This window comes from Felis catus, chromosome A1, assembly GCF_018350175.1.
Source record: "Felis catus isolate Fca126 chromosome A1, F.catus_Fca126_mat1.0, whole genome shotgun sequence".
Taxonomy (NCBI): domain Eukaryota; kingdom Metazoa; phylum Chordata; class Mammalia; order Carnivora; family Felidae; genus Felis; species Felis catus.
Window position 1 is genome coordinate 162,905,636 of NC_058368.1, and position 25,881 is coordinate 162,931,516.

Here is a 25,881-nt window from a genome sequence, read left to right on the forward strand (position 1 = left end):
ATAGGTTGTAGTTTTCCGCTTCTTTGAATTCCTTGCAACATTTTAGTGAATATTGGACCTTCTAAATTTTGATCTTTGATGCTGAATATTTTTGTCTTTTTGTGAACATCCTTAATCTTTGCTCTGAAATGCAGGTAATTTACTTGGAAACACTTTTATCTTTTTTAGTTTGATAGGCAGATTTGATAGGAACAGCCAGAATAGCACTCAGTTTACAATTATTATCCACTTCTGAGACAAGATCCCTGTGTATACTTTATGCACTGTGATTTTTGAGGTTTCCTAGTTGACTGATGAAAACAGATATTATTCCCAATCCTGTGTGAGAGGTATGCACTGTAATTCTAATTCTTTTGGTGGACTTAGACTCAAGAACTTTCTTCACATATATCATAGTTACTATTGCACTTAATACTTCAGGGGGTCTTCTGCAGATATATCCTCTAATACACAATCCTGTGAACTATAGCCATATTGGTTTCTGAACCCTCAGCTCAATTTACTCAGTTAAAGGAATCAGGCAGAATCTGTCTCATTCCTACTCCCTGTGCCATGACCTTAAACCTCTATTAAGACAGTGAGCTGGAGGAATTACCTGGTTCACCTTAAATGTTTCTCCTTTCTCATGTATCACTGTCTTTCAATGACTAATTCCAATGTCTTGAAAAACACTGTTTCAATTTTATCAAATTCTTGGTTGTTTTTGGAAGAAGAGGAAATCTGTTATCCCATCTTGGCTGGAAGTGAAAGCTCAGAATTATTTCCAAATATAAATTTAGGATAAAGCCAAAAGGTCTTACTTTATATTATTAAAAACTGCCTATACTTCAAAATACTTTTAGATTGTTATATTCTGAATTTTAAACTATATATTTGAACAATTTTAGGTTTACATAATTGAGCATATACAGAGTTACCATTTTATATTAACAACAGAAGCAAATGTGAATCTTTGTTACTCTATATCCTTGCTAGCATTTGGTTTTGTCAGTTTTCTGGATTTCAGTCAATGTGTTGGGGTATCTAATTGTTGTTTTTATCTTTAACTCCCTGATGCATATAACACTGAACATATTTTCATTTGCTTATTAGCCTCTGTATATTCTTCTTAGTGAAGTGTCTGTTCAGATCTTTTGGCCATTTTTAATTGGGTTGTTTCTCTGTAAACTGATGAATTTTAAGAGTTCTTTAAATATTTTGGATATGTCCTGTATCAAATATGTATTTTTCCTCCAATTTGTGCATTGTCTTTTAATTCCATTAAGTGCCTTTCAGAGAGAAAGTTTTTAATTTTAATGACACTTAACATATCATTTTTTCCTTTCATGCTTTTTTTTGGTGTTATATATGAAATGTCATCATAAAACCCAAGGTTACCTAGATTTTATCCTATGATATATTACAGAAATTATAATTTTGTGTTTTATATTTAGGTCTAGAGTCCATTTTGAGTTAGTTTTAATTTTTGTGAAGAGTATAAGTTCTCTCTCTAGATTTTTTTCTTGTTTTTTTTTTTTTTTTTTGCATGTACATTTTCAGTTTTTCTAGCACCATTTGTTGAAAAGACTATCTTGGTTGCAATCCAAGATGGTGACAGAGTCTCTGGAACTCACCTCCTACTGAGGACACACCAAATCTAAAGCTATACAGAGAAATCCCCTGAGTAACTCATACAAATAGGGAAAATGAGAAAATACCATCACCCACACTGAAAGAGATAGGAAAACCTGAGACACACTTTCAGCATAAACCTCACCCCTGGCCAGTGCCTGATAATCAGGAAGGACCTCCCAACTAGCAACTTCTCCCTAAGCAGTGAAAAATATGGACCCCACATCTAGTGTGCCAACTTTTAAGGCTCACACCTGAGTTACACCTGAGTCTTAAACACACCCAAAACACTTAGTTCCAAAAACTATTGGGGCTTGCATCCACAGGTGAACAAGATTGAAAGAAATAAACATTTCTTAACAGGCTCTGCAGACTCACCATGGCTATCTCCCCATGGGCAAAAAATGCCCATCTCTGTCTGCCTGAAAGATCCTATCTGCGTACTTTAAAACCTGCTACCAGAGGATTAGGCTTCTAATTTAACATCTATCCAGGGGCTCACCACAATCCCCCCAAGGAAAGAGCCCCTTGATGGCAGGACTCTGGTAACCAACAGAGCTTGCAGAGTTCCACAGTACTGCAGCAAACAAAGAAACAGTTCTTAACCAGCTATCCCTACAGGGTTCATGCAGAGTGGGGGGGCGGGGGGGGGGAGACAAAATATACCCATTTTTTAGATTTCTCCTGAAAGAGGCCTATTTGAATACTTTAAAAGCAGCTGCCTGAAGATCAGGCTTCTAATTTAGAAGGCATGTAGGGGCTGACTGCAATCCTCCCCAGAGATGAGAGAAGCCATCAGACATTACCTTTGCCTTCTCATGTCAGCTCACTACAAATTGCCAGTGTTTCCCTAGAAGTAACTTATACATATGCTGGCATCCCAGCTTTTGTGGCTGCCACCCAAGGGATGGGTTTCTGGGTAGGCTGGTTCTCACATCCAAAAGGGCTTGCAGTGATGAGTTCCAAGGGACCATAGTAGACAAAGACAAAAAAAGCAATTATGAATGTGCACAGGAGTACCCCCTGCTGCTATACACTCAACCCTAACAAAGGTGGAGCAGACAAAATAACTAAACTCCAATTTCTCCCTGGAAGGGTCCAAACTATATTTTCTTACTGCCTGAGGTCCAGATTGAGGTCCAATCAGCCTAAATCGAGGTGTTGACTAGTGTCCCTTTGGGACACTGACAGGTCTAGGCACATCCTCGACTAACAGGGCCCATTAAAAACAAAGAAGGTAGTTTAAACAATCACAAAAGTTTGAGAGACAAGCAAGAGCTCAAGCCTGGCTGAATGATTAATACCATCTATTTATAATTATAGGTAAGACAATAGTTGTAGATAAGGTTAACCTGGTTAATATAGTTATTAAATAATTATAACTACAAGAATTTGTTAATGCATACACAAGGTAAAAAGACATAAATTGTGACATCAACAACCAATAGAATGTAGAGTGAGCATAAAAATTTAGAGCTTCAGTATGTGTTCAAGGTTAAGCTCTTATCAGCTTAAAACTGTTAAAAATATAAGATATTTTATGTAACATGCTAACCAGAAAGCAAAAGCCTATAGTAGACACACAAAAGATAAAGACAAAGCAACCTGAGCATACCACTACAGAAAATCATCAAACTATAAGAAGGAAAGCAAGACAAAAAGAATAGGACTAAAAACCAGCCAGAAACAATTAACAAAATGGCGATATATACATACATACCTATCAATAATTACTTTAAATGTAATGGACTAAATTCTCCAATCAAAAGACATAGAATGATTGAATGGATTTAAAAAAAAAAACAAAAAACTGTATGCCTTCTACAAGAGACTCACGTCAGATGTATGGACACACAAACACTGAAAGTAAAGAGATGAAAAAAGATATTCCATGCAAATGGAAGCCAAAAGAAAGCTGTGGTAGCTAATTTATATGAGACAGAGTAGACCAAAAACTGTTACAAGAGACAAATATCATGTTATAATGAAAAAGAATCAATCCAATAACAATTCAGTTGCAAATATTTATTTATCCAACAGAGGAATATCTAATACATAAAACAAATTTTAGCAGACCTAAAGGGAAAAATAGACAGAAATATAATAATAGTAGGGAACTTCAGCACCCTACTTTCAACAAGGGATAAATCATCCAGAGAGAAAATCAGTAAAAACAAACAAACAAAAAATAAACATTGGATTTAAACTACACATTGGCTCAGACCTACAGATGAACATTCCATCTACAGCAGGAGAATACCTATTCTTCTTGATGCATATGGAACATTCTCCAAAATAGATCGTATAGTAGGCTATAAAACAAATCATTAAATTTAAGAAGAGTACAATAGTATGAAACCAGAAATCAATTTAAAGAAGAAAACTAGAAAAATCACAACTATGTGGAGATTTAAACACATGCTACTGAACAACTAATGCACCAAAGAAGAAATCAAAAGAGAAATTAAAAAAAAAATACCTTGAGATAAATGAAAATGGAAAGGTAACATTCCAAAGACTATGGGGTATGGGAGGCAGCTAAAGAAATTCTGAGAGAAGTTCACAGTGATAAATGCCTACATTAAGAAAAAAGAAAGCTCTCAAATGAACAACCTAATTCTACACCCCAAGGAACTGGAAAAACAACAAATTAAGCTCCAAGTTAGTTGAAGGAAGGAAATAACAAAGATCAGAACAGAAATAAATGAGATAAAGACTAATAACACAATAGAAAAGGTCTATGAAACTAAAAGCTGGTATTTTTTTAGAGAAAAATGTAATAGACAAACCTTCGGATTTGCCAAGAAAAAAAAAGAGAACTCAAATGAATGAAATTGTGAATGAAGGAGACATCACAAATGAGACAACACAAATACAAAAGATCATGAGAGGACTGTGAAAAATTACATGCCAAACAATTGTTCTTTCTTGCTTTCTTGCTTTCACCTTTCCTTCTTTTTCCTTTCTTTCTTTCTTTTTTTTTTTTTTTTGCCTCCTCTGGATTTGAGTATTTTACGAGATTCTATTTTCTCTCATCTGTTAGCATAGCAATTATACTTTTAAAAATGTTTTAGTGATTTTCCTAGAATTTCCAGGATGTAAGCAAGTCTGCTTTCAAATAACACCATACTACTTCGTGGGTAGTGCACATACCTTATAAAAGACTATTCTCAACTCCTCCCTCCTCTTGTATAAGATTTCTATTATCCATTTCACTATCCATAAACTATAAACATTTAACCTCTTATCACCATTATTTTGAACATGTTATCTATTACACCAATTAAAAATTAAAAAATTATTATACCTTCATTTATTCATTCTCTGATGTTCTTCATTTCTTTATATAAACTCAAATTTCTCACTCATATCATTTTTCTTTTTTCTGAAAACTTCTTTATACATTTCTTACTGGAGGGCCTGAGTGGCTCATTCAGTCAAGCATCCGACTTTTGGTTTTGGCTCAGGTCATGACCTCATGGCTTCATGGGTTTGAGCCCTGTGTGTGGCTCTGCATTGGCAGCATGGAGCCTGCTTGGGATGCTCTCTCTCTCTCCTCTCCCTACCCCTCCCTCACTGGCACTGTCTCTGTCTCTCTCAAAAGAAATAAACTTAAAAACAAAAAACACATTTCTTGCGAGGCAGGTTTACTTGCAAAGCATGTTTCTTTGTTTCTGTAGGTGAACTCAAATTTCTAATCATACCATTTTTCTTTTTTCTGAAGAACTTCATTAAATGCTTCTTGCAAAGCAGGTTTACAATTCCATTATTTTTTTAACCTGAGAATATCTTTATTTCCACTTTTTTTTTTTTGAGAGAAAGAGAGAATGAAAGAGAAGGAGCACACACAAGCAGGGAAGGGGCAAAAGCAGAGGGAGGGAGACACTCTTAAGCAGCCTCCACGCTGATGCAGGGCTGGATTGCACCACTGTGAGATCATGACTCCAGCAGAAATCGAGTCAGAAGCTTAACCTAATGAGTTATCCAGGCATCTTTCTGCTTTATTTTTGAAGGATAGTTTCATTGCACACAGAATTCTAGGTTAATGATTTTTTTCAATCTTTTAAATATTTCATTCCACTCTCTTCTTGCTTGTATGGTTTCTCAATAAGTCTGTATTAAATACTCCTCAATCATATATCAGTGAGGTTTGTTTCTCCTGGCTTCTTTCAGGATTTTTGTCATTATTTTCTCATTCTGGAGTTTGAATATGATATGCCTAAGTGTCAGTTGTTTGGTATTTATCCTTCTTGAAGTTCTCTGAGCTTTCCATATCTATATTTTGGTGTTTGTTATTAATTACGAAAAATTCTCAGCCATTATGTGACCCACCTCTTCAGTCCCACTCTCCTCCTTCTGGTGTTTGCCTTATCATTTGTTATATCTGTGTAATTGATGCACAGTTCTTGGATATCTGTCCCAGCTTTTTTTTTTTTTCATCTTTTTTTTTTCTGTGTGTTTTTCAGTTTGAGAAGTTTCTATTGACATATCTTCACAGTCATGGATACTTTCCTCAGTCCTCTGCAGTCTGATGGCCCCATGAAAGGGATTCTTCATTTCTCTTCTAGTGTTTTTGCCTTCTGGTATTTACTTTTGATTTTTTCTTACAACTTCTATTTCTCTACCTAAATTACCTATCTTTTCTTTCATGTTGCCCACTTTTTTGCATACAACCCTTAGCATATTAATCATAGCTATTTTATGTTCCTAGTCTGGTCATTTCTAAACCTGTGCCATATCTGAGTCTGGTTCTGATGTTTACTGTGTTTTTCAGTCTGTGTATTTTCTTCCCTTTTAGAATGCCTTAAATGTGTTTGTTTAAAGGCAGACATTATTAGGTTACCAAGAACAGAGGTAAATAGGCCTTTTAGTGTGAGGTTTTTATGTTTATCTGTGTAGGAATTAGGCTGTGTTTAAAGTTTGTTGTAGTTACAGGTGTCAAAGGCCTCTGTTTTCCATGGCATCCTCATTCTGTCTTCCAGGCTGTCCTGGGTTGCCCTAGAATCTTTTTATCAAACAGTGCATACATTGCAGCTCTCTCAGTTGTAATTCTCTATTATTACTAGGTATCTGTTGTGGTGGTGGTAAGATATTCTTGAGGGAAAGCATTCTATAATATTATGATTAAATCTTAGATTTTATGTCTCTCCCTGCCCCAGTGGGCCTGAGTCTCTAGGCTGTGAACTTCAGAAGTTTTTCTTAGCTTTTTTTCTCCCTTTCCTTATATAAAATAGGAAGGTTATAAAATGGTTGACTGGTCTAATTGCCCTCCTTTTTAAAGTTTGGCAAGAGAAACTCTGAGAAAGTGGTTTCCCTGCAGGGTAGACTCTTGTTACAAAGAACAGACTTCTTGTGGGCATATTTCAAATGGTTACTTTCCCTCTCCTCCTGCCTAAAACACAAGAGGATTTTTCTCCCAGTTTCCACTGTTAGAACCTGGTGGAGCACCTGGATGTAAGAGTCATGAAAGTGTGCAGGGTCTTCCCATGACTGAGTCCCCCGGAGTCTTTAACTCTCAAATTATTCCATGTTCCACATCTACCAATTAGTCAAGTACTGTTTAATATTCAGTTCCAACGGCTTCTGTTTCCAGTAAACTGCAATTCTCTCTATTTGCCTATCTCTCCAGTTTAGGGGACAGTACTTTGCCCAGTTTGCCCTCTGTTGTTGATTTTTTATTTGTCCAAACCTTTTCTAATTGTGAGGATGGGAGTGATGACTTACAAGCACTTTAATATTGGAATAGAAACTATAAGTCCTATTGTTCTTTATTATTTCTCACTACACTTACTAATATAAAAACAATCTTAGTGTGCAGACCATACAAAGACAGGAAATATCGATGTATACCTGAGCTACATAGATACCTAAACTATATGTGTATCTATACTTACTTTTCTACTTCAAGTTGATATTTTACCACTCTGTTTAAAATGTATAAGTCTCATAACCACAGATGTCCATTTTTTCTGTCCCTTAGGTTACAGTTGTCACACATATTATATCTACAACCTTCAATGATCTCCACCAATGTTGTACTTTTGGTTTTCAATAGTTACATATATCTTAAACTTAAGATGAAAAAGTTAGTCTATTTACTAGTGTATTTATCACTTCTTTTACTCTTCCTTTATCTTTCAAGTTTCAAGTTTTCCTCTAGGATTATTTTGCTTTAAACTGAAAAAAAAAACTTAATAATTTCTTTTAGAGCTAACAACTAATTTTATTATCCTTCACCTGAGAATAGCTTTACTTGATTTTCATTCTTGAAAGATATTATCACTGGATTAATGATTAAAGAGTCAAGAGTTTGTTATTTTTTTTTTCTTTCAGAATTCTAAACATATTGTTCTACTCTTTTCTGAACCCATGGTTTCTGAAGAGAAATTCAGTCATTTGTATTACTGCTCATATCAATATTATGTTAACATTCTTATTTGATAATGACGACATCTGGATCCCCTGTGGGTCTATTCTATCATCTGTTCTGTCTCATAACTTTTGGTCACATCCTTGATCTGCTCGGTAATTTTTTGTAATGCAAGACCTTTGCCTATGATACTTTACAACTAGCTGTGTTTGATATTATCTTTTTTTTTTTTTTTTAGAGTGTTGTATCTTTCTGCCAATAGTTAGAGTGCTGGCTGACTAAATCAATCCAATCAGAGACCAGATTAACTCCTGGCTAAGCTATGGTACTTCAGGAAGGCCCTCACTGTTAGGTCTGAGCCTGGGAGAGATACCAATTGAGAACACATAGTGTTCACCACAGTTCCTCTCCACTCCACCCCCACAATATTCTGAAGTCACTCTGATCTACAGAGTATCACAATACTGCTAGAATTTTTCCTCTACTTTCTACAAGATTTTTGCTTGTTGTCAGCTTCTTACTTCATAATGCAGCATATATATTGAATGAAAACCCAACAGAATGTTGTCTTATTTATCTCCCTCCTATCTCTGATATCCCGCCCAGCCCTATTTTTGTCTCTTTAGGTTGATACATCTGTCAAAAGGTGTGATTTCTCATTATTTAACTAGATGCTTTCTGACCAGACCTTTGCCCAAATTCTTGGCTTCTTGCCAACATCAAGAATTAGAAAATATCTCTAGAAGTATCCAACTGCAGAAAATTCCTTCTTTTCTTAAGGGTCTGCCTTATTCTAGAATTTTGGCCTTTAAATTCCTATTTGCCAAATAATCCTCTGATGCCCTTTAAACAAACCTTTTAAACTCTATTCAGTTTTCTGGGGTTGTTCTCAGTGGGAGCACTGGTCGGCCACAAGCTACTCCGAAATGAAAGTCTTATTTTCTTTACTGATTTTACTTGCTCAGTCCTTAGGTTTTCTATTTGAATTCTGTTCCCCTGTGTTTAATACCAATCTCTGCCAAGTTCTTTAAGTTTTCGCAAGTTTAGCTTAAAGAATGCGTTACTTACAAGTACTATCAGATGTACTTCAGTTCCCTTCTATGATGTCTATAAAAAGGCAGACATACTAATTCAGGAACACAAGATAAGGCTTTGTATAGACAGCATTGTCTCCTACTATTAGTCACTTTAATACAGAATATTACTTCTACATCCTGACTCATGTCAATGGTTTTTTTTATTACTTTATGAATGCATAAATAGTCATGTCACAAACTATCATCATGATATTTCTGCCCTTAATATAAAAGGTGAAACTTTATATTTCTTATATAAAGGTGAAGCTTTATATTTCTTTTACATGTTGAATAATTCCAAGAATGGAACAAACATACAGGGTTACTAGATAAATAATTATTAACTGAAAAATACATTGTTAGTTCAAATGTAAAATCCTGATATACAAAATAATATTTACCCGTCATAATCTTCATTGATCCCAGCAAATGGTATTGTATCACAGCGTACAAAAATTACAAACCCAAAGAATACAAGTGATATAACAGATGTAACGATTGTAAATCTCATAAGGGCTTTACAAGACATGTGTAACTTGGAAACAATGATACCTCCCAGAAGCTGGCCAAGCGCACCTCCTGGAAGCAAAACAAAGCCTAAAAGAAAGGAGGAGGAGGAGGAGAAAACAGTTAAAAAATAATCAGCTAAAGATAGTACAGAAAATTCATACATTGATGTAATCCCCATGCTCTAAACATATAGCAAACATGGATTTAAATAAAAAGACAACAAAAACTTAAAGGCATGGTAAACATCTTAACAAACCTGAACTTTACGAGAAGTATAAATTTGGGAGTAGGGCTGAAGCTATAGGCATAATGGAATGATGGAGAAGTTTTGTTCCTATATAGTAATGGCATCTAATCCATGCAAACAGAAGAAAATTGTCTTATTTAGAGCTATTATTGTATAGCTTCATGGATTTATAGTTTATAGCAAGAGGGATGCTCATAATGACAAGAGAATCTGAGATGTGTTGCCAAGAATTAAATCAAGCCATCCACTGGTTCTGTAGATGGATGTGCAATATTAACAATCTCACAACAAAGTGGGATTTCAGAGTAGCCATTATGAAAATTGTTTTCTTTTCAATCAAGGATATAGATTATATAGAGGCAAGCATGAAGAAGAAAAGGAGGAGGAAGGAGAAGAAGAAATATAGTTAGAAAATAACCGTATGAAGGTAGCACAATAAATGCTTACATTGATGTAATCTTCACTGCTCCAAACATAGAGGTGCTAGATTTAAATAGGAATATAGCAAGAGAAATATAAAGCAAAACACAAGTCCATTTAACATCAGATTAAATTTATATCACTGAAGGGTCTGTGAGAGACTTGGAAATAAATAGTTTTAGGATACTCAAAAAGATAAATGATAGTGTAACGTCCATAAAAATGAAGAAGAAATAAAAGAATAAAGGAAGGAAATAAGAGCAGATGAATATAAAAATAAGAAGCCCAGGCATTTATAAATATAATTATTAAAATAAAAACTCAAATCTCAGACCAGAGACATTTCATAAGTGAATAAATTGGAAGAGAGGACTGTGTTATTCATCTACCATATAATAAAAAAAAGAGTAAAAGAAAAATAACCAAGATAACTAGCTAAAAGGCAATGAGTACAATGGAGAAGTATGATCAAATATGATTACCCAGTTGAACAAGGTCAAATTCAAAAGTAGTAAGTTATGTTGATAGTGTAGTACCCTTGATATGATTTGATGAAAATGGCACTTTACTTCTGTGAGCTTCCTTCTAAAACCTATAAACCCTGTCTAATCACAAGGAAACAAATTGGGCAATTCCCTGTTAAGGAACATTCTAAAAAATACCTGACCAGCACTCCTCAAAACTATCAAAGTCATAAAAAAAGACAATGGAAGACTGAGCAGCTGTCAAACTCAACAGAAACCTAAAGAAACACATGACAACTAAATATCATGTATTGTGAAAGAGATCCTGGAATAGAAAACAAAAACAAAAACAAAAACTTTATGTAAAAGCTAATGAAATCCAAATAAAATGTTGACTTTAGTTAGTATTGATATTGGTTCATTAATTATAGCAAATCTACCATACTAATGTAAGATGTTAATAAAAGGGGGAAACAGGTGTGCAGTGTATGGGAGTTAGCCCTCTGTACTATTTCCATTTTTTTTTAATTTAAAACCGATCAGAAAGCAACTTAAAAAAAAAAAGCACAGTGGGAACAGAATAAAAGGCTCTTAAAAATGTTTTACAGCAGTTATGAGAAATATAATGGAATGAATGCCAGAGAAATAATACATGAAAAGTTGCAACTGAGAATGAGAAATTTCCATCATTAAAAAATATTATTCCTAGGAATAAAAGTATACTCCAACTACTGAGAATGATTAAAAATAAATACTTACATCTATCCTTACACATACAGAAGGTAAGGAAAATTCATAACATTAAGAATAAAGCAAAAATTGTAAAAGCTGCCAAAAAGCATGTTACTTGCAAAAGAATGATAACTATAGCTAATTTATAAAATTATAAAATTAATAATCTAGACTGGATATGTACACACACACTCACTACTGAAAAGTGGGGGTAGCAAACTGTCAGTGGTTGGTTAAAATCTCCTAAACAAACCAAAGGCAGATAAAATAAAATTTCAAAAAATGAGTCCATTAAGACAGGATAGGATAGTAGGGGGAGAAAGAAGCAAAACAGAAGAATAATAAACTAAAAAATATAAATGGAAGTTACCTAAAATATCAGAATCCACGATAATAGTAAATGGATAAAACTTAACTATTAAAAAGACAGATTGGATATTTTTAAAGGAAAGTCTGAAAATAAAGTAGTAAAAAAAAGTACACCATGAAATGTAGCTCCTAAACATGTATATATCTAATAACATCGTATAAAATAAATTATGGAAAAATGCCCAGATTTTAAGAAAATTAAAAATCCATAAAGTATTTTGATTCAGCTTTCTCATAAAGACGTAGCTTACAACACTATTAAAGATATGGAAAATATTAATCGATGTGAACGGTTATTTAAAGAGAAACAAAATCATACAATTAGAAATGAAAAGTCTTTTCTGGCTTAAGTAAAAATGCAAGAATCATCATTTAAAAATACATAGAACAGAAAAAACAATGAAAATCATACCTAATAATTATACTACCATGTTAAGGTTGTTAGGAAAATTAAATAAGTCAGTAATTACTTCGAACAAAGTAAACATATGAGTGTTTGATAAAAGGTAGAGATTTACAAACAAATTCATTTATTAGAAAGCAAAAGGTACGAATAGAATGGAGGCAGTATTTATCAAGAAAAGTGTGGGAACTGGAACTGAATCGGGAGACTTCAGAGGATGAGAAGTACTCCTGCAGGTAAGGAAGTCAGTAAGAAGTAAACCACATTTTACCCCAGAATCTTAGAAATTAAGGGCAGTAGGTACCACTAAAAGCAGGAGTGAGATAAAGGTAAAAACAAGGGGAATGGATTGCAGTCTATATAAAATGTTTGATTCCCAAGTCCTCTCCCCATCCCCATCCCCATGCCATATAACTGACCGGCAAAAGACTTGGTTTATTCAGCTTGAACCCAACAACTGTAGATTTAAGAAAAGGAAGCATATTTGTGAGCAGAAAACTGAGTCCTTAACTCAGCCAGGAAAATATTGGCTGTCAGGCTTATTGCCCTAGGCAATAGGAAAATCCTGGGCACAGGGAGTTCAACAATTAAAGGGCTAGGTCTTTGAAGGCTACCCCAAGAGGAAACAAAACAGTTGAAAATTCAAACAACGCACAGAACTTCCAACCATCTTTTTATGTACATATTTCATTGGTGTACAGAAAAGTACACAAATCACAATACATACTGATGACTTTTCAAAGTGAACATTCCTATGAAAATACCACTCAAATCAAAAATTAAAAATTGCCAGAAGATTAGATGCTCTTTCATGTACTCATAGGATTTTCTAAAATATGGATCATAAAGTATGTATGCATTAGGGCTTCTTTTGTTTTTTGGTATGATGTTTAGAAAATTCACCCATGGTTTTATATACAACAATCGATGGTGCCTTCTCACTGCTGAATAGCATTCTAGAATACACATACACAACTGGTTCACTATGATATTGTGAATTGTAATGTACTTTAGAAATTCATGTATATGTCCCTTTGTAAACATTTGCATTTCTTCTAGGTATATTCTTAAGAGAAGAACTTATGTTTGGTATGTAACCAGGAGTGGAATTTCTGAATGAGGGAATATGTATATGTTCAGATTTTCATGATATTGCCAAACAGATTTATAAAATGCTTAAATCAATTTACATTTTCACCAGTAGTGGATGAAATGCCAAATGCTGTAAGTCTGTGACAACATGTATTTCCCTTTTTCATTTTAGCCATTCTGGTGAAAGAGTAATAGTATTGCATTGTGGTTTTAATATGCATTTCCCCAAAAACCAATGAAGGTGAACCCACTTTCATATGAATATTGGCCAATAGATATCATCTTCTATAGAACAGCTTCTCAAGTCTTTTGTCCATTTTTATTGTATTATCTGCCTTACTGTTGATGGAAATTTTTACATATTCTTTGTAGAGTAAAATCTTTGTAGAGTATTTCTATTGAAAAGATTGTCTGCTTTCATTTTTACTCTTTATCCTGACATTTATGTTCCCCTAGAGTGGTGCCCACATTCACTACCTAACTAGCTTACACTGTGCCCTGGCCACCCAGACTTTGATGGATCTGCCCTTCCCAGTCACATTTGCCTCAGTCTCAGTCCTGCAGGTCGCTCCCCTAGAACACCAGGTATTCTGGCTCATACGTTTTAAGGGCTTCAGTTCTGGTGGTGGCAGTGGGCCCTAGGGAAGACTGAGATGCACCTTGTTAAAACTGTGTGCCTCATGGCCGGGGAGTGAAGAGTGCCCACAACAGGTAGAGAGAGAAACTGCAGATGACTACAATAAAGGAAAAAGTAGCCAGGACACAACAGCTGGACACATGCAACACACACTGAGACACCTTGAAGTGCCAGGTTCTGGTGAACAGAGAGTACTACACTGCAGAGTACTAGAGGATCACTTCTTTATAAGGCCATTACTCTCAAGATCAGGAGACATAGCTGATCTATCTCCCTATCACACAGAAACAGACATAGAAAGTTAGACAAAATGAGGAGACAGAGTAATATGTCCCAAATGAAAGAACAGGACAAAAAAAACCATTTCAAGAGTGAAATGAATGTAAGTAATATGCCTCATAGAGAATTTAAAGTAATGATCATAGAGATACTCAGCGAACTTGAGAAAAGAGGGAGAGTACCAGTAAGACCCTTAAAAAAGAGATAAGAGAATATAAAAAAGAACCAACCAGAGATGAAGAACACAACAAATGAAATTAAAAATATACTAGATGGAATAAATAGCAGGCTACAGGAAGTGGAGGAACAAATTAGAGACTTGGAGGACAGGGTAATGGAAAGCAATCAAACTGAGCAAGTAAGGGGGAAAAAAGTATGCAAAATGAGAATACACTTAGGGAACTCAGGGATGCCATCAAGCGTAACAACATTCACATTATATGGTTATCAGAAGAAACAATAGTTGAATATCCCCTAATCTGGGGGAGGAATCAGACATCCAGAACCAGGAGGCACAGAGATCCCCCAACAAAATTAACCCAAGGAGGTTCATATCAAGACACAGTAATTAAAATGGCAAGAAACAGTAATAAAGAGAGAATTTTAAAAGCAGCAAGAGAAATGAAGACAGTTACAAGGAAAACACCATAAGATTATCAGTAGATTTTTCAGCAGAAACTTTGCAGGCCAGAAAGAATGACATGAAAGGAAAAAAATCTACAGCCAAGAATACTCTATCCAGAAACACTAACATTCAGAATAGAAGGAGAGATATTAACCAAACCACTAAACCAGCCCTAAAAAAAAATTGTTAACGGGGACTCTGTGAGGGAAAACAAAAACCACAAGTGAAAATAGGCACAAAAGCAGTGAAAATATGTGTATCTCTAAAAATCAGTCAAGGAACTCACAAAATAAAAGGATGTAAACTATAACACCATATACCAAAACTGTGGGGCCGGGAGGAGTAGAGAATAGATTCAAACTTAAGTGACCATCAACCTAATATAGACTGTTATATGCAGATGTTATATACAAACCTAAGGTAATTAATAATCAAAAACAACTGATAAATATGTAAAAAATAAAGAGAATCCAAGTATATTATTAAAGAAAGCCAGGAAAATGTGAGAGAAGAGAGGAAGAAAAGAAATGATCAGATAAGAACTTCAAAAACAACCACAAAACAAGTAATAAAATGGCAATAAATACATACCTATCAATAATTACTTTGAATGTAAATGGACTAAATGCCCCAATCAAAAGACATAGGGTGACAGAGTGGATAAAAAACGAGACCCATCTATATGCTGCCTACAAGAGACTCATTCCAGATGTAAAGACACCTGCAGATTAAATATGAGGGGATGGGAACTATTTACTATGAAAATGGATATGAAAAGAAAACCAGGGTGGCAATCCTTTTTTTGGACAAAGTAGACTTTAGAACAAAGACTATAACAAGAGAAAAACAAGGAAACCATGTAATAATGAAGAGATCAGTCCAATAAGAAGATATAACAATTGTAAATATTTGTGCATCCAACATGGGAGCACCCAAATAAATACATAAAATAGTCAATAACAAACATACAGGAAATAAGCAATAGTAATACAATAATAGTAGGGGACTTTAACACCCCACTTACATCAATGGACAGACATACAAACATAAATTCAACAAGGTAGCAATGGTTTTGAATAACACACTGGGCCAGATGGATTTAACAGATAAATTCAGATACATTGGATCAGATGGACTTGACAGATATATATTCCAGTGCACATGGAACATTCTCCAAGATAGATCACATACTGGGTCACAAAACAGCCTTCATAAGTATACAAGAATTGAAATTATACCATGCATACTTTCAGACCACAATGCTATGAAGCTTGAAATCAACCACAGGAAAAAGTCTGGAAAACTTCCAAAAGCATGGAGGTTAAAGAAGACCCTACTAAAGAATGAATGGGTCAATCAGGCAATTAGAGAAGAAATTTAAAAATATATGGAAACAAATGAAAATGAAAATACAACAATCCAAATGCTTTGGGATGCAGCGAAGGCAGTCCTGAGAGGAAAATACATTGCAATCCAGGCCTATCTCAAGAAACAAGAAAAATCCCAAATACAAAATCTAACAGCACACCTAAAGGAACTAAAAGCAGAACAGCAAAGGCAGCCGAAATCCAGCAGAAGAAGAGAAATAATACAGATCAGAGCAGAAATAAACAATATAGAATCTAAAAAAACTGTAGAGCAGATCAACGAAACCAAGAGTTGGTTTTTTTGAAAAAATAAACAAAATTGACAAACCTCTAGCCAGGCTTCTCAAAAAGAAAAGGGAGATGACCCAAATAGATAAAATCATGAATGAAAATGGAATTATTACAACCAATCCCTCAGAGATACAAGCATTATCAGGGAATAATATGAAAAATTATATGCCAACAAACTGGACAACCTGGAAGAAATGGACAAATTCCTAAACACCCACACACTTCCAAAACTCAATCAGGAGGAAATAGAAAGCTTGAACAGACCCATAACCAGCGAAGAAATTGAATCAGTCATGAAAAATCTCCCAACAAATAAGAGTCCAGGACCAGATGGCTTCCCAGGGGAGTTCTACCAGACGTTTAAGCAGAGATAATACCTATCCTTCTCAAGCTATTCCAAAAAATAGAAAGGGAAGGAAAACTTCCAGACTCATTCTATGAAGCCAGTATTACTTTGATTCCTAAACCAGACAGAGACCCAGTAAAAAAAGAGAACTACAGGTGAATATCCCTGATGAACATGGATGCAAAAATTTTCAATAAGATACTAGCAAATCGAATTCAACAGCATATAAAAAGAATTATTCACCATGATCAAGTGGGATGCATTCCTGGGATGCAGGGCTGGTTCAACATTCGCAAATCAATCAACATGATACATCACATTAATAAAAAAAAAGAGAAGAACCATATGATCCTGTCAATCGATGCAGAAAAGGCCTTTGACAAAATCCAGCACCCTTTCTTAATAAAACCCCTTGAGAAAGTCGGGATAGAAGGAACATACTTAAAGATCATAAAAGCCATTTATGAAAAGCCCACAGCTAACATCATCCTCAACGGGGAAAAACTGAGAGCTTTTTCCCTGAGATCAGGAACACAACAGGGATGCCCACCCTCACCGCTGTTGTTTAACATAGTGTTGGAAGTTCTAGCATCAGCAATCAAACAACAAAAGGAAATCAAAGGCATCCAAATTGGCAAAGATGAAGTCAAGCTTTCGCTTTTTGCAGATGACATGATATTATACATGGAAAATCCGATAGACTCCACCAGAAGTCTGCTAGAACTGATACATGAATTCAGCAAAGTTGCAGGATACAAAATCAATGTACAGAAATCAGTTGCATTCTTATACACTAATAATGAAGCAAAGAAAGGCAAATAAAGAAACTAATCCCATTCACAATTGCACCAAGAAGCATAAAATACCTAGGGATAAATCTAACCAAAAATGTAAAAGATCTGTATGCTGAAAACTATAGAAAGCTTAGGAAGGTAATTGAAGAAGGTATAAAGAAATGGAAAAACATTCCGTGCTCATGGATTGGAAGAAGAAATATTGCCAAAATGTCAATACTACCCAAATCTATCTACACATTCAATGCAATCCCAATCAAAATTGCACCAGCATTCTTCTCAAAGCTAGAACAAGCAGTCCTAAAATTCATATGGAACCACAAAAGGCCCCAAATAGCTAAAGTAATTTTGAAGAAGATGACCAAAGGAGGAGGCATCACAATTCCAGACTTTAGCCTCTACTACAAAGCTATAATCCTCAAGACAGCATGGTATTGGCACAAAAACAGACACATAGACCAATGGAATAGAATAGAAACCCCAGAACTAGACCCACAAACGTATGGCCAACTAGTCTTTGACAAAGCAGGAAAGAATATCCAATGGAAAAAAGACAGTCCCTTTAACAAATGGTGCTGGGAGAATTAGACAGCAACATGCAGAAGATTGAAACTAGACCACTTTCTCACACCATTCACAAAAATAAACTCAAAATGGATAAAGGACCTGAATGTGAGACAGGAAACCATTAAAACCCGAGAGGAGTGAGCAGGAAAAGACCTCTCTGACCTCAGTTGTAGCAATTTCTAACTTGACACATCCCCAAAGGCAAGGGAATTAAAAGCAAAAATGAACTACTGGGACCTTATGAAGATAAAAAGCTTCTGCACAGCAAAGGAAACAACCAACAAAACTAAAAGGCAACCAACGGAATGGGAAAAGATATTTGCAAATGACATATCAGACAAAGGGCTAGTATCCAAAATCTATAAAGAGCTCACCAAACTCCACACCTGAAAAACAAATAACCCAATGAAGAAATGAGGAGAAAACATGAATAGACACTTCTCTAAAGAAGACATCCGGATGGCCAACAGGCACATGAAAAGATGTTCAGCGACACTCCTTATCAGGGAAACACAAATCAAAACCACACTCAGATATCACCTCACACCAGTCAGAGTGGACAAAATGAACAAATCAGGAGACTATAGATGCTGGAGAGGATGTGGAGAAACGGGAACCCTCTTGCACTGTTGGTGGGAATGCAAATTGGTACAGCCACTCTGGAAAAGTGTGGAGGTTCTTCAGAAAATTAAAAATAGACCTACCCTATGACCCAGCAATAGTACTGCTAGGAATTTACCCAAGGGATACAGGAGTACTGATGCATAGGGCCACTTGTACCCCAATGTTTATAGCAGCACTCTCAACAATAGCCAAATTATGGAAAGAGCCTAAATGTCCATCAACTGATGAATGGATAAAGAAATTGTGGTTTATATACACAATGGAGTACTACGTGGCAATGAGAAAGAATGAAATATGGCCCTTTGTAGCAACATGGATGGAACTAGAGAGTGTTATGCTAAGTGAAATAAGCCATACAGAGTAAGACAGATACCATATGGTTTCACTCTTATGTGGATCCTGAGAAGCTTAACAGAAACCCATGGGGGAGGGGAAGGAAAAAAAAAAAGAGGTTAGAGTGGGAGAGAGCCAAAGCCTAAGAGACTCTTAAAAACTGAGAACAAACTGAGGGTTGATGGGGGATGGGAGGGAGAGGAGGGTGGGTGATGGGTATTGAGGAGGGCACCTGTTGGGATGAGCACTGGGTGTTGTATGGAAACCAATTTGACAATAAACTTCATATATTGAAAAAAAAACAGATACATTCAGAACATTCCATCCTAAAACAGCATCATACACATTGTTTTCAGGTGCACATGGAACATTCAAGTGCACATGAATAAATCACATAGTAGGCCACAAAACAAGTCTCAACAAATTAAAAAAGATATGTCATAATATGTATCTTTCTGACCACAATACTATAAAACAAGAAGTAAACCATAAGAAAAAGTCTGGAAAGACCACAAATACATGGAGGTTAAATAACATACTACTACTAAACAATGAATGGGTCAACCAAAAAAATCAAAGAGGAAACCAAAAATTACATGGCAAAAAACAAAAAGGAAAATGCAGCAGTCCAAAATCTTTGGGAGGCAGCAAAAGTGCTTCTAAGAGGAAAGTTTTTAGCAATACAGATCTACTTCAAGAAGCAAGAAAAATCTCAAATTAACCACCTAATCTTACACCTAAAGGAGATAGAAAACAACAACAACAAACAAACAAAACCCCAAACCAGCAGAAGGAAGGCAATAATAAAGATCAGAACAGAAATAAGTGATACAGAGAGAGAGAGAGAGAGAGAGAGAGAGAGAGAGAGAGAGAGACAGAGAGACAGAGAAGATAACAAAATTAATAAACCTCTAGCCAGACTCATAAAAAAAAGAATCAAATAAAATCATAAATAAAAGAGGAAAATAACAAATGACAGACACCACAGAAATACAAAGTATTATAATAGAATATTATGAAAAATTACATGCCAACAAATCTGATGACTTAAAAGAAATGGATAAATTCCTAGAAACATATAACCTACCAAAACTGAAACAAGAAGATATATAAAGCTTGAAAGACTAATTACCAACAATGAAATCCAATAAGTAATTAAAAAACTCCCACAAACAAAACTTTGCAAACGCAGAAAGAAACCCAAAACCAGAGGGCTCCACAGGTGAATTCTACCAAACATTAAAAGAAGAGTGAATACCTATTCTTCTTAAACTTTTCCAAACAATAGAAGAGGAAGGAAAACCCAAATTCATTCTATGAGGCCAGAATTACCCTGATACCAAAACCAGATAAAGACACGACTAAAGAAAAGAATAATAGGTCAATATCTCTGATGAACATAGATGCAAAAAATCCTGAACAAAATATTGCCAAACAATTCAACAATACATTGAAAAATAACTAACCACAATCAAGTGGTAATTATTGTCAGAATGCAAAGGTGGTTCAATATTCACAATTTAATCAATGTGATGCATCACATCAATAAGAGAATAAAAACCATATGATCATTTCAACAAATGCAGGAAAGCATCTTACAGAGTATAACATTTATCCATGATAAAAACTCTCAACAAAGTAGGTTTAGAGGGAATATATCTCAACATAATAAAGGCCTTATATGAGAAAACTCACAGCTAACATCATCCGCAGTGGGAAAAACAGAGCTTTTCCCCCAAAGTCAGGAAAAAGATAAGGATGTCTACTCTCACCACTTTATTCAACATAGTACTAGAAGTCCTAACCACAGCAATCAGACAACAAACAGAAACAAAAGGCATTCAAATTAGTAAAGAAGAAGTAAAATTTTCACTATATGCAGATTACATGATGCTACCTATAGAAAACTTTAAAGACCATCAAAAAAGCTACTAGAATGATAAATGAATTCAGGAAAGTCACAGGAGACAAAATTAATATACAGAAATCTGTTGCATTTCTATACACTAAGAATGTAGCAGTAGAGAGAAAAAATTAGAAAACAATGTCATTTACAACTGCACCAAAAATAATAAAATACCTAAGAATAAACTTAACCAAAGAGGTGAAAGATCTGTAACGTGAAAACTATAAAACACTGATGTAGGAAATTGAAGATGACACACAAAAATGGAAAGACATACCATGCTCATTGATCAGAAGAAAAAAAATTTTTTAAATGTCTATACTACCCAAAGCAACCTATGCATTTAATGCAATCCCTGTCAAAACACCAACATCATTTTTCACAGAGGTAGAACAATCCTAAAATTTGTATGAAACCACAAAAAATCCCAAATAGCCAAAGCAATGCTGAAAAAGAAAAGCAAAGCTGGAGGCATCACAATTCCTGACTTCAAGTTATATTACAAAGTTCTAGTGATCAAAATACTATGTTACTAGTACAAAATAGATCAATAGAACATAATATAAAACCCAGAAATAAACCCAAAACTATATGGTCAATTAATCTTCAACAAAGCAGGAAACAATATGCAATGGGAAGGGGGTGCTTGGGTGGCTCCATTGGTTGAGCGTCGGACTTTGGCTCAGGTCATGATCTCACAGTTCATGAATTTGAGCCCCACATCAGGCTCGCTGCTGTCAGCACAGAGCCCACTTGGATCCTCTGTCTCCCTCTCTCTCCACCCCTACCCTGTTCGCTCCTTCTCTCAAAAATAAATAAAACATTAAAAAAATACACAATGAGGAAAACACAGTCTCTTCAATAAATGGTGATGGGAAAACTGGACATGACAGGTAAAAAAATAAAAATATGGACCACTCTCTTACACTATATAAAAATAAACTCAAAATGGATTAAGGACCTAAATATGAGACCTGAAACTATAAAAATCCTAGACCTATCCCTTTGTAACAACTACTACTAAGATTCATCCTGGTTAGAGGATTTCTCCTGATTTCAGACAACAGTTATAAAGGTGTACAATTATAATGACAATTTTAACAAATGCAGGAAAGCATCTGACAAAGTACAAAATTCATTCATGATAAAAACTTTCAACAAAGTAGGTTTAGAGGGAAAGGAGGGAAATATGCAACCACTATAGACGAAAACCAGTGAATCATTAGAAGCTGATCTGATTTGCTTTGTTGATGAGACAGTAGAGTTCACAATTGCTTGTTAATGTGAATTGGCCAGAGCTGGGCTGTCTGAAGGCCCAGTTCCTCCTGCAGTCTCTTCTGTCAACCTTGGACCCAGTCTAAGACAAAAGTAAAACATCTAACAGTTGTTTTGCTTTAGGGTTGTGACCATCTCTGGAAGATTTCCCTAAGAAAGACATTTTCCTATGTAAAACCATAAATAAGACATTGAATGGAATTTGGACTCTTAAAATGCCTCAGAAAAGGAGGTAAAATGATCTTGTGAGTGAGGCTCTGGACAACTTGAATGTACTTTTGGTGTAACTTCAATATACTAATGCTATGGCTTCAATTCCAAAATGTATAATTGGTAATTATATTTTACAAGCTTGTATTATTTTGCTCCTAAACTCCAAAAGTAAAAGTGAAACACATAAATTTTTACCCAAACCTGTGTGTCTGTCTCCTCTTGTATGGTCTAATGGAAACAACATAGAATCCCAGGAGGAGAAAGGGAAATCTCAGCTTTGATTACGGATTTAAAGGAAGCAGGGGTAGTAAGAGAATAGAATTTGAGCAATAACTCAATTCACCAGACCTTATGTCCAGTGAAAACATAGTCCCTTATTAGGGAATTGAGATTTATAGCAGATTAACCACCAGTTAAATTCATTTGTTGCTCCTATACCTCTTGAAGTTCCAAACATCTGAGGTAACTAAATTTATGGCATACACAAATGGTACTTGAGATGCTATCTTGGACGTTGCCAAAACCTTCTTTTTTATCCCATTAGGAACCAAAGACAAAAACCAATTCTCATTCATGCTGCAAGGCCATAACTATACATTTTCAGTACACCCTAAACTCCCCTGATATTTACTACAATGGGGTACATAAGGATTTATTGTGAGTACCATTATCATCTGATGCCAAAAGCTTTCAATGATAGATAAATGTTCAGTAGGATGGAGAGTCAGAAGTCTCAGACTCAAAAGCTCTGACTTTGGTGTTATCACACCTTCATCAGCAAAGATGACTGATAAAGCCCAACAAAATCCAGAAGAATGCTTATCAAGTTTCGGGGGAACTATGTAGACAGATTCACAATGCTCAATCTCTCTGGCAATTAAAGACAAATTGTTGTTCTCCTTCCCCCTGACCAAAAGGAATTATAGCATAGCTTTGGACTCTGAGTATTAGAGACGGTAGGTAACTCATGTGGATATTCTACTTTAGTGGTCTTTTCTATCAGCTAACCTACAGTGAGTGTAATCCCGACCTACTTTTGAAGCTAATCAAGAAGCTATGGCATACTTCTTCCTGCTTTGAGGTACCACAAACCAAATGACCCACTGGAGATGGAAATCTATAGAGATTTTGTGTACTGGAGCCTCTGGAAGAGGGAGCCAGCCTCCATTCAGGAAAATCCCTTGGGGTTTGGATTCACTGACTCCCTGAAATAGGTAGGTAGGAAAAACAACTCTTAGCTTACTACTGGCTTCTTGTCAAAACTGCAGCCCTGACCCATGCAGTCATTGTGATTCTGTGGACTTATATTTCATTCTGGGATTCACCAATCAGATTCACAACTATTTGAGAGAACTTCCTTGTCAAGTGAAAATGGTATATTCAAGCCATAGGGATATTCGTAAGAAATCTTGAAGTGCTTAAAGAAATACCACCAGTAGATCAAATAGCCCTCAGAAGACTGTGGAAATCTGACAGGAGCCTCCAGGAGGGATTACTGACACATTATTTATATGCACCTGAGGGCAGTTATCAGTATAAGAGTAATCCAATCAGAAAAGGTGGTACAAAATTTGTTCCTGACTTTAGTTGAAATAATCAGTGACACCACAGCCTTGGAAAACATTCTGATCAGCATCAGCCACTGATCAATACTAATTTGGATGACAGAATTGCCCAAAGCTTCATCTTTTTAGCCCAAGGTAGAACATACACTATTGTTAATACTTTCTGTTTTACTGGATTAATAATTCAGGCTAATTAAAAAGGTAAATACAGAAACTTAAGGAGAAATCCATCTTGTTTTCTAAGGTAGACCATGAGGGCCAAGGAATTTATTTAGCTGGTTGGGGCCAAGATCTTGCCAGCATGGTTGAGGCCAGTATTGCATGTGGCCTTATCCTTTGTTTGGACTTTTGTTGATATTATCCTTATGTAAACACTGTAGGAAACTGAATAAATTTAGTCCCAATCTCTTGATTAGATTTATCAGAACAGCAAACAATATGGCAGATTCATGGAAAAATATTGTCATTATGGCCCTTAAAACAGCTATGTTTTGGGATTTTGGCCTATGTGCAGTCTGACAATGGTGTTTCCTGTTTCATAAAATCTACTCCATAACAGGCTGATAGTCAAAATTTGTGCATATTTTAACATTTGTTTTTATTTGGCCCACATGTTTTATGTTCCTCATTTCCTTCCTTTCTTGTTTTTTTTTTAATTTTAATCAAAATTTCCAAATTAATATTTTTTTAATTTTTTTATTTATTTTTAATTTATTTATTTATTTATTTTTTTTACTGTTACTGGTTGCCCTAAAAGTATTTGCATGTATCCTTGGCTTTTTACAGCATAAAATATATGACAATATTCAGGACTTTCCCATTAATGCCAGAATCTTAAAACATTTAATACCAATTGCAACCTCTTTTAGAGAGCCAATTCTTAATATCTAGTAACTGAAGATGTACACAATAGCAAATCCCTTTTAATGTCTAAACCTAGATCAACTTTTACAGATCTGCACAAGTAGACACATACAGCCTATTCACTATGGCATTGTTTGGAAGAGTGAAAAGTTAGAGGTAACTCCATGTCCATTAATATGATAATGGATAAATAAACAGTGGTGTATTCATAAAATAGAATTCCACAGCATTAAATAGACAACAACATGAATGGGGTAGATGTAATTGGAAATGAAAGTGGGAGAAGAATATATGCAAGAAAATGTATGAATTTTAGAAATAGATTGTCCACAGATAGGCTTATAAGCAGTAAAAATATACAAACTTGTTTGGGAACATTGCACTCTAACTTTAGAATAGTGGCTATCTATAAGGAGTAAGGAAGAGAAGTGAGAGAGGGAACAGTATAGAAGTAGAAAACAAGATGAAGCCAAGAAGGTACGTACCAAGACATATAATAATTAAAATGTCAAAAATTAAAAACAAAAAGAATCCTAAAAGCAGCAAGAAAAAGCAACTAGTTACATATAAAGGGTAAGGGAAACCCTACAAGGCTACCTGCTGATTTTTCAGCAGAAAATTACAGACCAGAAGAGAGTAGCATAAATATGCAAAGTGCTGAAAGAAAACAAAAACAAAAACCAAAACCAAAATAACTTCAACCAAGAATACTTTACCCAGAAAATTTATCATCCAGATATAGTGGAAAGAAAAAGAATTTCCCAAACGAAAGTTAAGAATTCATCACCACTAAACTAGCCTTGTAAGAAATGTTAAAAGGATTTCTTTAAGTGGAAAATAAAAAGGCAGAACTGGAAGGAATTATAAAAGGAAAAAAAATTCACTGGTAAAAACAAATCTT

General features: G+C 35.1%; 1 protein-coding gene across 2 annotated transcripts in view; it reads right to left on the bottom strand.

The window, feature by feature from the left end:
• Positions 1-25,881, bottom strand: part of SLCO6A1 (solute carrier organic anion transporter family member 6A1) — a 92,531-nt gene that overhangs the window by 35,628 nt on the left and 31,022 nt on the right. For both annotated transcript variants that reach the window (XM_011284804.4, XR_006583454.1), the window contains exon 8: positions 9,459-9,654. In XM_011284804.4, the coding sequence (XP_011283106.1) occupies positions 9,459-9,654 (196 nt within the window). The remainder of the gene's footprint in view (positions 1-9,458; positions 9,655-25,881) is intronic.